The sequence below is a fragment of the Sander vitreus genome, chromosome 16, assembly GCF_031162955.1.
Source record: "Sander vitreus isolate 19-12246 chromosome 16, sanVit1, whole genome shotgun sequence".
In the NCBI taxonomy this organism is placed as follows: domain Eukaryota; kingdom Metazoa; phylum Chordata; class Actinopteri; order Perciformes; family Percidae; genus Sander; species Sander vitreus.
The window spans coordinates 26723927-26737897 of NC_135870.1; the positions used below are offsets into that span (position 1 = coordinate 26723927).

Below are 13971 nucleotides of genomic sequence, written 5' to 3' on the forward strand. Positions count from 1 at the left end.
TTTATTTTGCAAAAAACAGGAGCTGTTCTTTAATTGTCCTTCTTTCATAAAGCCAACATTGAATTTCATTCTGAAAATATCAAACAAACAATAATGAACAGTAAAACCTGGGTTATTGTGTGGTGTAATGTTTAGAGATTATGACAAACACAATATTTAAAAGGTGCACAAAAACTATAACAGTAAAAGGAAACATGTACTGTTGGTGTAGAATGAAACAGGTAAAAAGCTGATCAGTACTTTAACTATTTGAACCATTTAGAGTCCCTAGATAAATTGAACTGAAGGGAAGCCAAATAGCACCTGCTACATGGATAAACTGGTGTGATTCAAATATAATCCTGATCCTTCATTGGCAGACAGACGAGTTGATCCAAAGTGGAAAATGTGTTCTGTGGTAAACTACTGCCCAGAGAGGACAGTGCATTCTCAAATGAAGGTAAATGCTATTTTTATGATTGTGACTTAAAAGGAGTAAGAGAAAAGAAGGTGGTGCAACACTTTGTTTTTTAATTGTTAATATTTTATCATTTTATTGTTTGCATTGTCTTGATGTTGCACCTTTTTCCTTTTCATATGTACTTTACCCATTGCGCACAAATTGATGACCATAAAAAAATATTTTCTGATTCCAACAATTATTAATCCATGAGGATAGCCCCTTAAAATAAGATCAAAGGGGCAATCAACCAGTTTCACACATTAAGATTAGTTTACTTGTGATGAGCAGTTCTACTCAGCCTGTGAAAACAGTTGTGTAATGTCTACTGTGGATCTGTAGAAGAGGTCTATAACCCTGACAATGTCATAGTGATGTCATCGTGGGAACACTCAGAAAATAATGTTTTATTCCTCTGACTCACTTTGTACGGCACTCCCTCTCTTCATTCACTCTCTAACTCGCTCCACCACCACCACTGCTCTCTCTTTCTCTGGCTCGTTGAGCCGGAGGGGAAGGGCCAACTTTGAGAGCTGTATGTTTACAAACAGTAAGATACCTCCTATACCTTAAACAATAATGACACAGCTAGTCAGTTTATGAATTCGGTGATTGACAAAACAATTATCAGCAATTTCAATGACTGATAAATGTTTTAATTGTTGCTTATTTTCTATTTTATTTATACGTTAAATATCTTTTGGTATAGTAAATTGTGGCATTTGTTGTTCTTGACATTTTATGGGTTAAATATCTGACTGAGAGATTATTCAGAAGTTAGAGTAATGGTGGTTGTTGTAAAATGTTGAAACTTTGAACAAAGGGAAGAAAAAAGAATTGATTTTTTGGCCCAAACAAAACCTCAAATCCAAAATTAAACCAAGTTGATGTGTGTAAACAATTCATCCTGTGAAAATCTTTGGAATCTGAACTTCTCCATTTTTTGACATCAAATGTTTCAATACATCAACTTTCAAAAAGGCACAAGTAGAACAATGTTTCTCATTCAGTGTAAATTCTGAAGCAAACAGTAGTCAAGCTGCTACAGTAAAAAGTGCAACAAGCTCCAGACATACAGACAGTAGTGATAGTAGTATTGTTACAGTGTCATATGACAGTAATCAGAACAGCTACCGTTCAGGATCTGTGCACTCAGTTTCTGAGAGTTTTCATTTTTTTTGTAGCAGTAAAATAAAAACAGTGTCCCTCCAATTTTGGTGTTAGTTTATTTTTATATGTTGACTGTACATGTGCGAAAGCTGACCTGGTCTTCAGAAAATTTCTGAAATGTTTGACAAGATGACAATATTATCATTCTAAAAATGATGGTATTTTGTCTTTGGGAGCTAAAACACCTGCTCACTTCGTCTTATCAGTAGAAATAAAGACAAACTGTCTAAAAGTCTAAATGTTTGAGGTTCATGAAAGCACCATCAGGGTTATCAAAGGACAATTCCAGAGTGTTCTGACTTTTCACTGACTTTTAAAATAAATTTTCTATCTTTTTACTTTTAATTCAGGCTGCTGTCTAACCTGTCTGTCTGCACCAGGATTACGGTCAGTTTAATTAAACCCCTTTGGAGTTTACAGCTGAAAAGTTCTGATGTTATTGGTGAATGCAGGGCCGAAACTACTACTGAGGACACTGAGGTCCTCTGGCTTTCTAATCTGGAATCTGGAAAATGGAACATAAATTAAAGCTGAACTTTACATTTACAGCTTTAAATTAAATCTCGTCGTTACTGAGAAATATATTTAGAATATTTAGATATTAAAGCAAAAATACCAAGTATTTTAACATAAGAGCTGGAAAACTGCAGGGAATTACCCATAACAATGGAATTGTCCTTTGAAGTATTTTACAACAATTCCAACCTGAAAACACCTTATGGCCCTTAGAAATCACCTTTCAGAGCAGACGATTATTAGAAATGTTGGCAGCAGGTGGTTTAGTCCAAACAGCGCTGGTTGCTGATGTTGAGGTGAACAGAGGTGTAACGTACAGTTGAGTGTGGATAAAACGAGGCACATTAAAGGCTTTCTTCTTCATATGTGAAATCTACATAGTTGTTTCAGTGTGAACAGGCCTAATATTCCTTTGTATAAAGCTCCTTCAATTTAGAGCATCACTCAAGCTCAAAGTGAGTTTTTAGTGAGACAATTGTCTCTTCTTCTTTCCCCATCCTTCACTGCCACTCATAATAGTGACCTGTCCGTGACATTACAGTGATGTCACAGTGGTGGACCTGACTAAGTGGGCGGGGCCTGGAATAGCAGAGGGTGGAAAAGGAGAAGAGCAGTGGGCCAGGCTTGATGATGAGAATAAATTCCCTCTCGACCAACCGTGAGCCTCCGCCTGCTCCTGCGGCAGGCTCTCGGCCAATCGCGTCAGCTGCTCCTCCCCCTGCCGTATGAGGTCGTCGATGTGCCGCTGGCGAATCAGAAGGGAGGGTTTGGTGCTGATAAAGCGGCGGTAGTCCTGGAGCTGCAATTCTGTGAGGTAGCCAGACAGAATGACATGGACCACGTGCTGCCGCCGGTCCAAGTTCTCCTTCAGCTCCCAGGCGTCTTCGGTTTGACCAAGGAGCAGAGAGCGTTTGTGATAGAGGGAGTCCTGAACAGGAGGAGAAGACAACAAAATATGTATCAATTTATACACAATTTCGTTTATTACTAATACTTTCAACTGTTCATGTCAACATCTAAATGGACTACAACTGCACATTTCAAACAGCAGCAGTGTGGTTCTAGGAGTCTAGGCAGTCACTTGGGTCCACTTCCTGGACGGATTGGCACAAAACAAATGTTTTAACAGTGGACATTTTGACATGTCACAGTTGGAAGCACAGGTAAATAAATGATGGTTAAATTTCCAATAACTTGCTTCAGTTTCAGGATCCTGTAATCCTGTGTTTGTATTGTGCATGCTGGCTCACTGTCACACATGGCTTAACGGGCAGGCTGTTTCATTCACTGTTCGTACTTAGCACTGTAGGCACACTGATCACTTGTGTTGCATGACATTCGTAACATGAAACACATGAAAAAATGTGCATAACTTTTCTTAAGGTGTCATACTGTTGTATAAGGACAGTTGCACTAGGGCACTTGAATAAAGGAATATCAATAATGTTATTACTATGTTGGTAATAACACCAGTGCTTTACCTACAACGACAAGTCAACATGTCTGTTGGGAAAAATTCCCATTTTGTATACATGTTCCTCAGAGGATGAATCCTAATGACTTTCATCAAGTGGCAGCTGTAGGTCAAAATGTGACTATAGTAAATATGTACATGGTAACATGCTAAACATTAGTATGTTAACATTCTAGCTGTTAGCACATTAGACATATAAAGGAATCTCCAGTCATATTGAGTAGTATTGCTATAAATATATATAGTAGTATAGTATATAGTATAACCTCCAGTAGCAGCAGTGGGCTGGGCACAGAACGCCAGTCGTGAGCAAAGAAGACATCCTGGGCCATGTTTGATTTTTACATGATTTGTATAAACTGTAATACAAGAGACCTTTCTTGGTCTGAGTAAATCATGTTATTGTTACTTCACACCTGCCTGACATTGCTTTTTTCCCACCTTCTAGGTTGTTAAGAAAATAGGCCACCATCTGCTGAGTTTGTATTTTTGATAGTATTTGCACAATAAATTGTATGAAGCACTATGTGACTGAAATGCCTGAGTTATGTAGGATGCAGATCCACGACTGTGATTTGTAGCATGACAGTCCTGGAAAAAAATGCAGTGTGTTCAACGTCTTTCAAGCAAACAATCTAGATAACACTGGCAAACTCAAGCTTAGACTGAAAAATGCAGAGCCATGTTTGACAGTGTAGTAACTGACCCTGACAAGCTGAGTCTTACATTTCCTGAAACAGCCACCATACAGAGGATTTTAGTTTAGCATGACCTTTCCTCATGTGCCACTTTCAAGACAAACTTAACATGCTTTTCCCCCAGAAGATCCAAATAGCAAGGGGGTGGCTTGCGTGGCTGTAACCGTTATTCTTTCTCTGAAAGCTCAGCTATATCTGTCAATAAATGATACTGGAGTATGTGAACACACATGGATGACTTGTCTCAGCCAAAGTCCGTCATTTAGTGTAACTACATAAAATTCTTACTTACAGTAATTTTAATCATGAACCAGCTACCATAAAACTGTGCCTCAACTTTAGACCAATTAATTTAGTCTGATAGTCACACCCAATTAACTAACGACTGCTGTCTTTAGGGTGTCTGGTGATGTGAATGTTAGCAAGTTGTTACCATATCAATCTGTCCATAACTGCCTTTCAAACCACATGACATGAACTGAGATTACACATGGTGACTTCATTTCTCTGCTTTTCTTCATAGTCGTCGGATTCATCTACCAACCCTTTGTAGGCTGACTCAGGTTTTCCTTGGTTTGCCAAGGAATGCTTGTTATTAACTTAGTTCCGGGGAGTTTATTCCCCGGAATCCTTATGTTTTCTCGCCTTGCAGATTTCTTTGGATTGGGGTGGCACCAAGGTTATTATAGTTTTGCATTTTTCATTAGTTTTTATTTTTATTTCGTTTTGACTTTTTGTTTTCAAATTCAGTTTAGTTTTAGATTAGTTTTTAAAGCAGGTTTGCTAATTTTGTTTATTTTTTTGAAAATGCTTAGTTTTAGTTTAGTTTTTATTAGTTTTAGTCTTTTTTTGTAATATGGGTTATTTTTCAGGGGCAAGATTCAAAAAGGTCAGAAAAAGTATTGTGTAATAATAACTCAACAAAAACATCACACAATTTAATAAATATGTATTCACAATGTATTCAACAATAACACCAGTACATAAAATGTACTTTTGATGAGCACAAATATGTAAACAGTCTACACAAGACGCTGCAGTAAGTGACGTGTGCCAGGAAAAAACCTAAGTAGCCAACAGACTAAACAGGTGTTTTGAACTTTGGTTCAAGTAAAGTGGTGAACTTTTTGAAGTCAATTGAACTCACACAGTTGTGTAGACATCCCAGTATCAATACACATATTACCCACACTTCCTCCCGCTTTTGGTGTTCCTGCGTATTTACTAACCAGCAGCTATCGGGTCGCCGGTGAAAGCATGCCTGTAGTGTTCTCTGTCCTATGGTTGTCTCCGTCATGCTGCCTGGCCCTGTACCCATACATCCATGCCCTGTACCGGGGTTAGCTTCTGTTTCGGGGAAAGGGGGCTTTGCGTTCTCCTTTACCTTGTTAAGGTAAACTAGGTTTTAGCCTCCTTGTGTACACTTCTCAAATGTACTTTCAAATTTGACTTATTTTATTTAATTTTTTTTATTTTTTTTTGTTTATTTTGTTTATAATCATTATTATTGCAATTCAACATGGACATGACAGGTTTTTCATTTCAAGGAGACATTCTTACATTGAACGTATTGACACCACTAACAAACACTAATACAATAAAAAATTAAATAAAAAAAGGAGAGAAGAGGATAATCACACACGAAGGAAAGGGAGTGACCACTGTCTACAAAACCATCACTGCAGTATGGTTACCACTACTGCCTCATACATTTATTTTATTTTATTTTAGTTAGTTTTGCAAACAGACATTACAGTTTTAGTTAGTTATTGTTATTTTTATTTCAGTTAACGACAATGTTTGTTCCCACCTAGTTTTCGTTATTTTCTTCGTTTTCGTTAACGATTATAACCTTGGGGCACCTGGATCGTGTTTACAGCTGCTACCATGGTCCTGCTCCCCGCCCTGCTATGCCCTGCACTCCTACTACTATTATTTCTAGTCGTAGTTCTAGTATTACTATATATTATAGTATTATCTTTATTGTTATAAAGTGGCTATAACTGTTCATTATACCAACTGCTATAATTATTATGAATCGTATTTCTCTATATCTGCATATCTCTATCAGTGTCTCTGTGTCCCAACCTGCATTGGCAGATGGCCGCCCACCAAGAGTCAGGGTCTGTCTGAGGTTTCTGCCTGTAAAAAGGAAGTTTTTCCTCACCTCTGTTGAACAAAATGCTTGCTGTTGGGGGGGGTCTTTGTAAATTATAGAGTGTGTTCTATCTGTAAAGTGTCCTGAGATAACTCATGTTGTGATTTGACACTATAAATAAAATTGAAATTGAAAATGACTTCTAATAACTAGAATACTTCATATATGTATATTTACTGTACAGCTATAGCAGATTTGCAAGGGATCAAAAACACAAACGACCTACAGTTATTAAAGTCAGTTATTAAAGTCACAGGAGACCTTAAACCCAAATAATATGAGTCCTGTGTAATACACAGTAACAGATGGATGGGCAGGTAAATAGGCTCTTGGGGAAGTAAACACACCAGTGTCAGACATGTAGATTCTGTCCTGTCTTACCCTCTCGTCTGCCGTGTCCTCCTGCGTCAGCTCCTCTCTTTCCAGAGTGTGCAGAGATCTGTTGATCCTCGACAGCCGGCTGCACAGAGACAGCAGCAGGTTCACGATCTTCTCCAGATCTCCTGCAAACACAACCAGGTCAACGTCTGAGTTTATGACCCACTGCAGGTATATAACCAAAAAAAACATCGGAGTTGTAGTCACTGAAGTTATTATTAATAAAATAATTGTTGTTATATCAGGGGTTAGGGTTAGTTTTTTTTTATTTAATTTTTTTTACAGTAGCAGACAGTCAGATGTCGTACCAATGAACATGCTGTACTTATCCCTCTCGTTGGGTTTGAGGCGTTCCAGCACCAGTGTTTCAATGCTTGCCCCCAGCGCCTGGTGACATCTCTCCTCCTCACACAGCACCTCTTTCTCCTGTCGCAGAGCAGCCACATTGCGCCTCAGAGCTTCACACAGCTCCACCTAGTAAACAGGGTGAGAAAGTAGATAGAATATTAACTAATAACAATAATAATAATGATAATAATAACAATAACAACAATAATATGAGTGAAGAGCTTCATAAGAAATACATTGTTTACCTTCCTGGTGTTAAGGTCTTTCCCATCCTCATCCAGATCCGTCTCCTTCCCTTGATTCGTCACTGTGCTCTGAGCAGGATCACAGACGCCATCTTGGATTCTTTGAAAGGAACATTATTTAACAATCAATATGCCATTTCATATTCATCTGTATAGTCATATTCTCTCCACCTGTAAATAAATGTATTTTTAGTGTACATATTACTGTTACTACTCTCTCCTAATTTTCTTTATTTCCTATTTTATTCTTTGTGTATTTTTCTATCCTATTAATCCTATGCTATCAATCCTATTTCTATCCTTTAATGTGTTTTTTTATTTTTATTTGTTGTGCTTCATTGAGCTGCTGTGACAAGTAAATCTCCCCATTGTGGGATCAATAAAAGTCTATCTCTCTAACCTAAATTTAAATTTTGAAAATTATTTTAAATGCTATTTTCTCAAGATCTGTTTATTAATTTGATGTTTACACTGCTGATGTTTATGGCCAAGAGGAGATGTATTTTTCAAGATCAGTAAATAGAGCAAAAGAAAGAGAATCACATAGAAAGCAACAGACAGGGAAAAGTAATGAAGATATAAAGAGCAGGATAATGTAAATACACATCAAGTTTAAAAACTAATCCAGAGTTTCCCTCAAGTACAGCCTCTTAAACATCCAAACTTTTTGATATGAAAATATGAATTTAAATTTTTTTTAAAAACAGTCAGAGTATCATAAGAAGTTCACAATAAAAGTTCATGTTGATGCTGTATTTCTATCAAACTGTGGCCACTAGGTGTCAGCGTTGTTTAGCTGTTTAGACTGCAGGAAGCCATCTGTCTGTCACACACTGATATGCACATTCTTCTGTTATGGTTAGAAGGAAGGACAGTAAAAAAATAAGAGTCACAAATGTCCTCTGGACAGAGACTTCAGCCTTTTAATCATGTGGAAATTGAAAACCTTTATCCAGTTGGTTTTACAACTAAGATCAGTAATGTTTTTTATTAATCCACAGTTCTTCTATGATCCGTCTGTCTAGTGAAGTTTAATGAAACAGTCACTGTGGATGTGGTTCTTCCCACACTTTGCTGTTGAGAAACATGGATCCGGTTTGTCTGGTCTCTCCTGTTGTGCCTGACAATGCCAGCACCCTTGTTGTGTTGAAGTTGAAGTTAGTCAACACTTAGGGCCCTATCTTGCACCCAGCGCAATTGACTTTGTACACCGACGCATGTATCATTCCTATTTTGCACCTGATGCACAGCAGACTTTTCCCTCAACAGACTCACATCGGTAAATTAGGGAATGAACTTGCGCTCCCGGGGGGCGGTTCAGCAAAAAGAGGAGGCGTGTTCCGGCGCAAACGTTCCCTAGTGCTATTTTGCAGTTTCAGAAAACAGTTCCACCACAGAAAAACCTAGTCTAAAGTCAGTGGTGCATTATTCAGATGCTATTTTAAGGGCGTATGCTTGGCCGTAATGTAGAGTGTGCACACCGCGCATACACTTTGCTTCTCTCATCTCACGGACCCAGCAGTTCCCATTTTTGCAAACCATACTACAAGGAAAAATATGACCTTGTTTTACACAACATTTCCATGAATCATAGATGTGTTGGATGACATAAATGAGGAAATATTAGAGGACTTAAGGAGATGTGATGTTGAACTGCATGTGCCATGCCACTTAACCCAAATGCCCCAGCAGCAGCACAGGAGAGGAGAGACAGAAGAGCTGCATCGTCTATAGTGAGGTAATCTCGGTCTAATGTTAGACTACATTGCAAAAATATCACCATGCATTCATGCATTCCCAAAACAAAGTATGTTTTTGTGACATTAGTCAACAATAGTCCTCATTAAACCACCAAATTTAAAATTCCAACACAAAGAAAGCGGAAGGAAACGGAAAATACATGAATCCGGCGAAATTTCCTGCAGCACCGGAGCAATTCCGGAAGTGGAACGTCAAGGATATAGACTAACACTTAGTCAACAGGAGATCTTATTTTTACCTTAAGGTTACATCATCACTCTAGCCTGTTTCCAGACCTCCTGCAAATTCAAATGCATCTGGTGGTCTGTTCATTGATGATCTGGTTGGAGAAGTATTCGAAACAATTACAGCTTTGTAGGTGGGATTAAGAATGGGGACATCATCTTCCTACACAGCTAGCTAGCTATCCAGCTACATCTAAGGTTGAACCCAATGTAATTGTTGGACAACAAAACTAAATATACTCATTTTCAGGAGCGGCAACAGTAACAAAAGAAAACATCTGTTCCAACTTTAGAACTTAGAGGAAAACATTACTTCCAACTTGTACATAGGCAACATTACAATCAGTATAGCTGCAGAATATGTTTCACCGAGGTCAAAGCTAAAACACTATCTTCCTGCAACTGACTTGACTCACTATGTATAACAGAGAAATGATGGCTCTAAATTGATGGTTGTTTGCCTTTGTTTTAATGAGGAAACATTCCTTCCCTGAACATCATGTCCACCAACAAACACAAACACATTCAAGATGCCACTGACTTTAAGTTACAATTTTCAGAGACAGCAGAGGTTTGTGATTTATCTTCTCTGTGTCAGCAGCAGATAGGAGAAGGACACTGTCAGCAAACACAACAAGAATGACAAATGTTGGTTTACAGGAAGTCCATTTCCCCCAATGATAATGTTATCCTTCAGTTGCATGAAGTGACCTTCTGCAATGGTGGACTTATGGCTAACTAAACACACTCAAGATAAAGGTCTTTATCCTTGTGTTACATATGGTTACATAAAGCACTTTGAAGGAAATTCTATGTGATCCTCCTCCAAACTACGTCACCAGACGGTGATGTTCAGTGCATTCAATTGTTGTCATTTGCTTTCTATTTGATATCCACTGTACTGCATTTCCTGAATTTCGCTGTTGTTCTTAGGTGGAGAGAGTGACAGCAGTAGTAATCATCACAGAGTTGTATTTTGAGGAAAGTGTGGAAATTCCTCTGTATATCTACATCACAAACAGACTAGCAAGATTTAATCAGGAGCGCAAAGAGTATTTCATAGAACGTGCTGTTTGAACTCCCTCTTTAGAGTTTATGTTTGCAGGAAAATAAATCAAAATATTCACACACAAAACAGTTTTGATGATACTAAAACTCAGTGTCTTAGTGTATTTAAAACACAACTTAACATTTTTTAAGAATATTCAAAGGCAAAACACATGACAGAATTACCTTTCCTCCAATCTGCTACTGCCCCTTTGTTGCCGTGGTGATTTACCAACCAATCTGATGTTTGGAAAGATCTCCTCCATAAGCTCTACAGTGGATTTACCTCCCCACGTGTCCAGGAGGGGTGCCAGAGAGCGGTCCTGCAACACCTGGATACAGTGAAAAAGGAAGAATATACTATATAAGACAACAAAGGTGGAGTCAGATCTAGCCAAAGTCACCTTTTATTGGCTAAACTCAACTGCAACGGCCTCTGAAACGACCGGCACCTCACAATGACGATACCCAGCTCACAGTAACCTTTTCTCGGCTAAATTTAACTGTAAAGACTGCTAAACATAACGGTCGCCTAATGTCGTAGGATATCATACGAATTGGTTTGCATAAATTTTCATACAATATCATATACACGTTCAGGAGAATGCGTTGACGACAATGGTAGTGTCAAAACTAGGTACACTGGCAAAAGTAGAGTCAGAACTAGGTACTACAAAAAAGTCAGAACTGGATTCTACAACAAAAGTAGAGTCAGAACTAGGTATGAAAACAAAGGCAGAGTATAAACCACGTACAACGACAAAGAGTGTCAGATGTAGGTACGAAAAGGCAAAGGAAGACGGAAAAACTAGGGACACTGATTATGGTAGAGTCAGAACTAGGGAGAACAATGAATGTAGAGTCTGAACTATGTATGACAACAAAGGTAGAATCAGAACTATGTACAACAACAAAGGTAAAGTCACAACGATGTCAACAAAGGTAGAGTCAGAACTAGATACAGCAACCTTTATTCAAATTAACTGTTGACTCCAGGTACCCACCAGCTGCCGGGCCAGCGCTTCCACTCGCAGCTCCTCAGATGTCTTTTCCCTCTTGGGTAGGGGCTGGTACTCAAGACCTAGGCTGTCCTTGGCTGTGGTGGATGTGGTGATGGAAGTGATTGTGGAGGGCTGTGGCTTTAGGGAAGGAAGGAGGATGGACATAGGCGAAGGAAAGATAGAGGAGGAAGGGGACATTGGAAGGGATGACTTCCTGGCTGGAATGTCGGGGTTGTTTAAGAAATCCATGCTAGGACTAAATACAGGGAAGAGAACAGATAAATGGAAAAAGAGAAAGAACCGGTAGAAAAATCAAATAGGGTCCATAAATAATATATTTCAATTCAGGTTTAAATATGAAAATATTTTACAATGAACCTTTCCACAATCTGGTGTCCAGCTTCCTGCTCCAAATCGAGGAAAGGAGGAGGAGGTGGAGGGAAGTCCTCCAAGATGCTTCTCTCTTTGATTAGTGGAGGAGGTGACAGAGAGGCAGGATTTTGGAGGAAAACCTTGTCAAAGGACTCCTGCAATAGGCCTATGGAGGATTCTAGTGGTTGCTGCTGGTCAGTGGAGCTGGAGAGGCTGGACTCAGAGATTTGCAGAGAGGACTGTTGCTGGGGAATGGACGGATGGGAGGATGGGGGAGGAGACGACACAATGCTCCCACTGTCCTTCCTGTTAAGTGGGGATGCAAGTTGGAAATGGGGCAGGCAAACTGGTGTGGTGTTTTCCGCAGAACACCCTCCTCTCATCTCTAAGCTGAAGGCACTCCCTCTATATGTGTCCTTTGCAGTGTCTTCTAATATGCTGGCGTCACTCAAACTGTGTCTTGTCTGTCTGTCTGTCACCCGGATTTCATTGTAGCCAGCAGCGTTACTGCCATCACCGCCATCTGTGCTGGGTTGCGGGATGCCTGGGAAGGTGATGGCATCCAGGTTGGCCTGGCTTAGCCTCTCGCTAGCTTGCCACTCAGCGCTGCCTCGGTTCTGAGTCCCAGGTGGGGAGAGGGGGCAGGGCAGGCCAACAGAGGCTGCCAAGGTGGAGGTACTGTGGGCTCGTTGGCGCTCGCTGTTCCTCTGTCGCTCCCTGCAAGTGACAGTAGTGTGGGAGGAGCCTGGGTCTAGGATCAGAACACAAGGAAGGGTCACAGAGGACTCACAGTGCTAGGAGATATATTTGTTATGTGCCCATGATAGTGAATGTTTTTTTTTATTTTGCTCACCTTGCGAAGGTCCTGCAGACTGGACGGTGTTCCGACTGTTTTGGGAGTGTTGAGGAGAAACGAGCCTGCCTGATAGCTGGACTTCTGCAGGTCTGAGAGACAGAAAGACAGATTTAGACAGGGGAGGGAGTAACATTACAACAGACTTTATAATGTTAAGTTTAATTTGTGGCTGTGTCAGAGAGAGTACATTTAACTTCATTTAACTATGGAAGTATGGTCACATTTTAGTCTGTACTACAAAGTTGAGACAAAACTAGAAGGGCACTTGGAGAGTGCAGACCTCCGCCAAGGCATGCCATAGTGTGAATTTTCCCTTTTGTGAACACATTTTTCTGATTATTCCGACACCACATGAATGCAGCACTATTTCGCAATGTTAACGAAAGTGAAAAATAATTTGTGTATCCGCCTTCCGATTCTGATTCGCTCCACAATTTGACAGGTTCTTCCTTGGCCTATGCTACACCTTCACACTAAGTTCCATTAAATTAGGCCAGCAGGACAGTAATCATACTGACAACCAAACAAGCAAACAAATGGACAAACCAAACCGAAAACATAAACTCTTTGGCGGAGGTAATAACAGGAACATCTAACAGTATTATACAATCAGAAAACAACAATAGTTCTTGTTCAATTTGTGTTTATCTGTTCTGTGCACCATCTGCTATTACCTGTCACATGTTGTGGAATTTGTTTTGTATGTCTGAAGGCCAATAAAAAAAGATCACAAAAAAACAAAAAACAACAATGCTACAGAGAAAGATATTTTGGGAAAACTAAATGTTAATGATATTGTAACTGTTATCTTTGTGGATTTTGGAGGAGGAGGCAATGGTCACATTCCTGCTCCCAAGAGGATGACCCTTCTAGATTAATGACCTTTTCTCTAGCCACCATCAGGACAGACTTACGCTGCGGATCCACTTTTGCGACACGACTGAAGCGTGGTGTCACGATGCCTCCCATTGTTCAGACGTGTGTGGGCGTTTCATTAAAATGTCAGTTTGCAGCTCATAGTTCATTTTAACTTCTGTTAAGTGTTTCTCACAAATGTACAACCATTTTAGGAATGTATTTAACCATATAAGAAAAATATTAATAGCCTATACAAACAATGCAAGCCATTTTGAAAACTTGTTTTATTTAAATTATTCAATGCAATCTCAAATCCTTACCAGAAACACCAACAGTCAATATCTTTCTCCAAATCCTAGTTTCGTTTGTTTTATGGACTACGAGGTGGTCGTGGAAGAGATCGTAAAAACAATAAATTGTCTTGTA

The 13971-nt window shown here is 39.4% G+C and overlaps 1 protein-coding gene across 5 annotated transcripts in view; it reads right to left on the bottom strand.

Annotated features, from left to right (window-relative positions):
- shroom3 (shroom family member 3) overlaps positions 1-13971 on the bottom strand; it is a 122887-nt gene continuing 108916 nt past the window's right edge. For all 5 annotated transcript variants that reach the window (XM_078271614.1, XM_078271613.1, XM_078271617.1 and 2 more), the window contains 8 exons: positions 12685-12776; positions 11838-12582; positions 11463-11715; positions 10645-10790; positions 7427-7526; positions 7142-7307; positions 6837-6958; positions 1-3053 (listed from right to left, as the gene is read on the bottom strand). In XM_078271614.1, the coding sequence (XP_078127740.1) occupies positions 2661-3053; positions 6837-6958; positions 7142-7307; positions 7427-7526; positions 10645-10790; positions 11463-11715; positions 11838-12582; positions 12685-12776 (2017 nt within the window). In that variant the 3' untranslated portion in view covers positions 1-2660. The remainder of the gene's footprint in view (positions 3054-6836; positions 6959-7141; positions 7308-7426; positions 7527-10644; positions 10791-11462; positions 11716-11837; positions 12583-12684; positions 12777-13971) is intronic.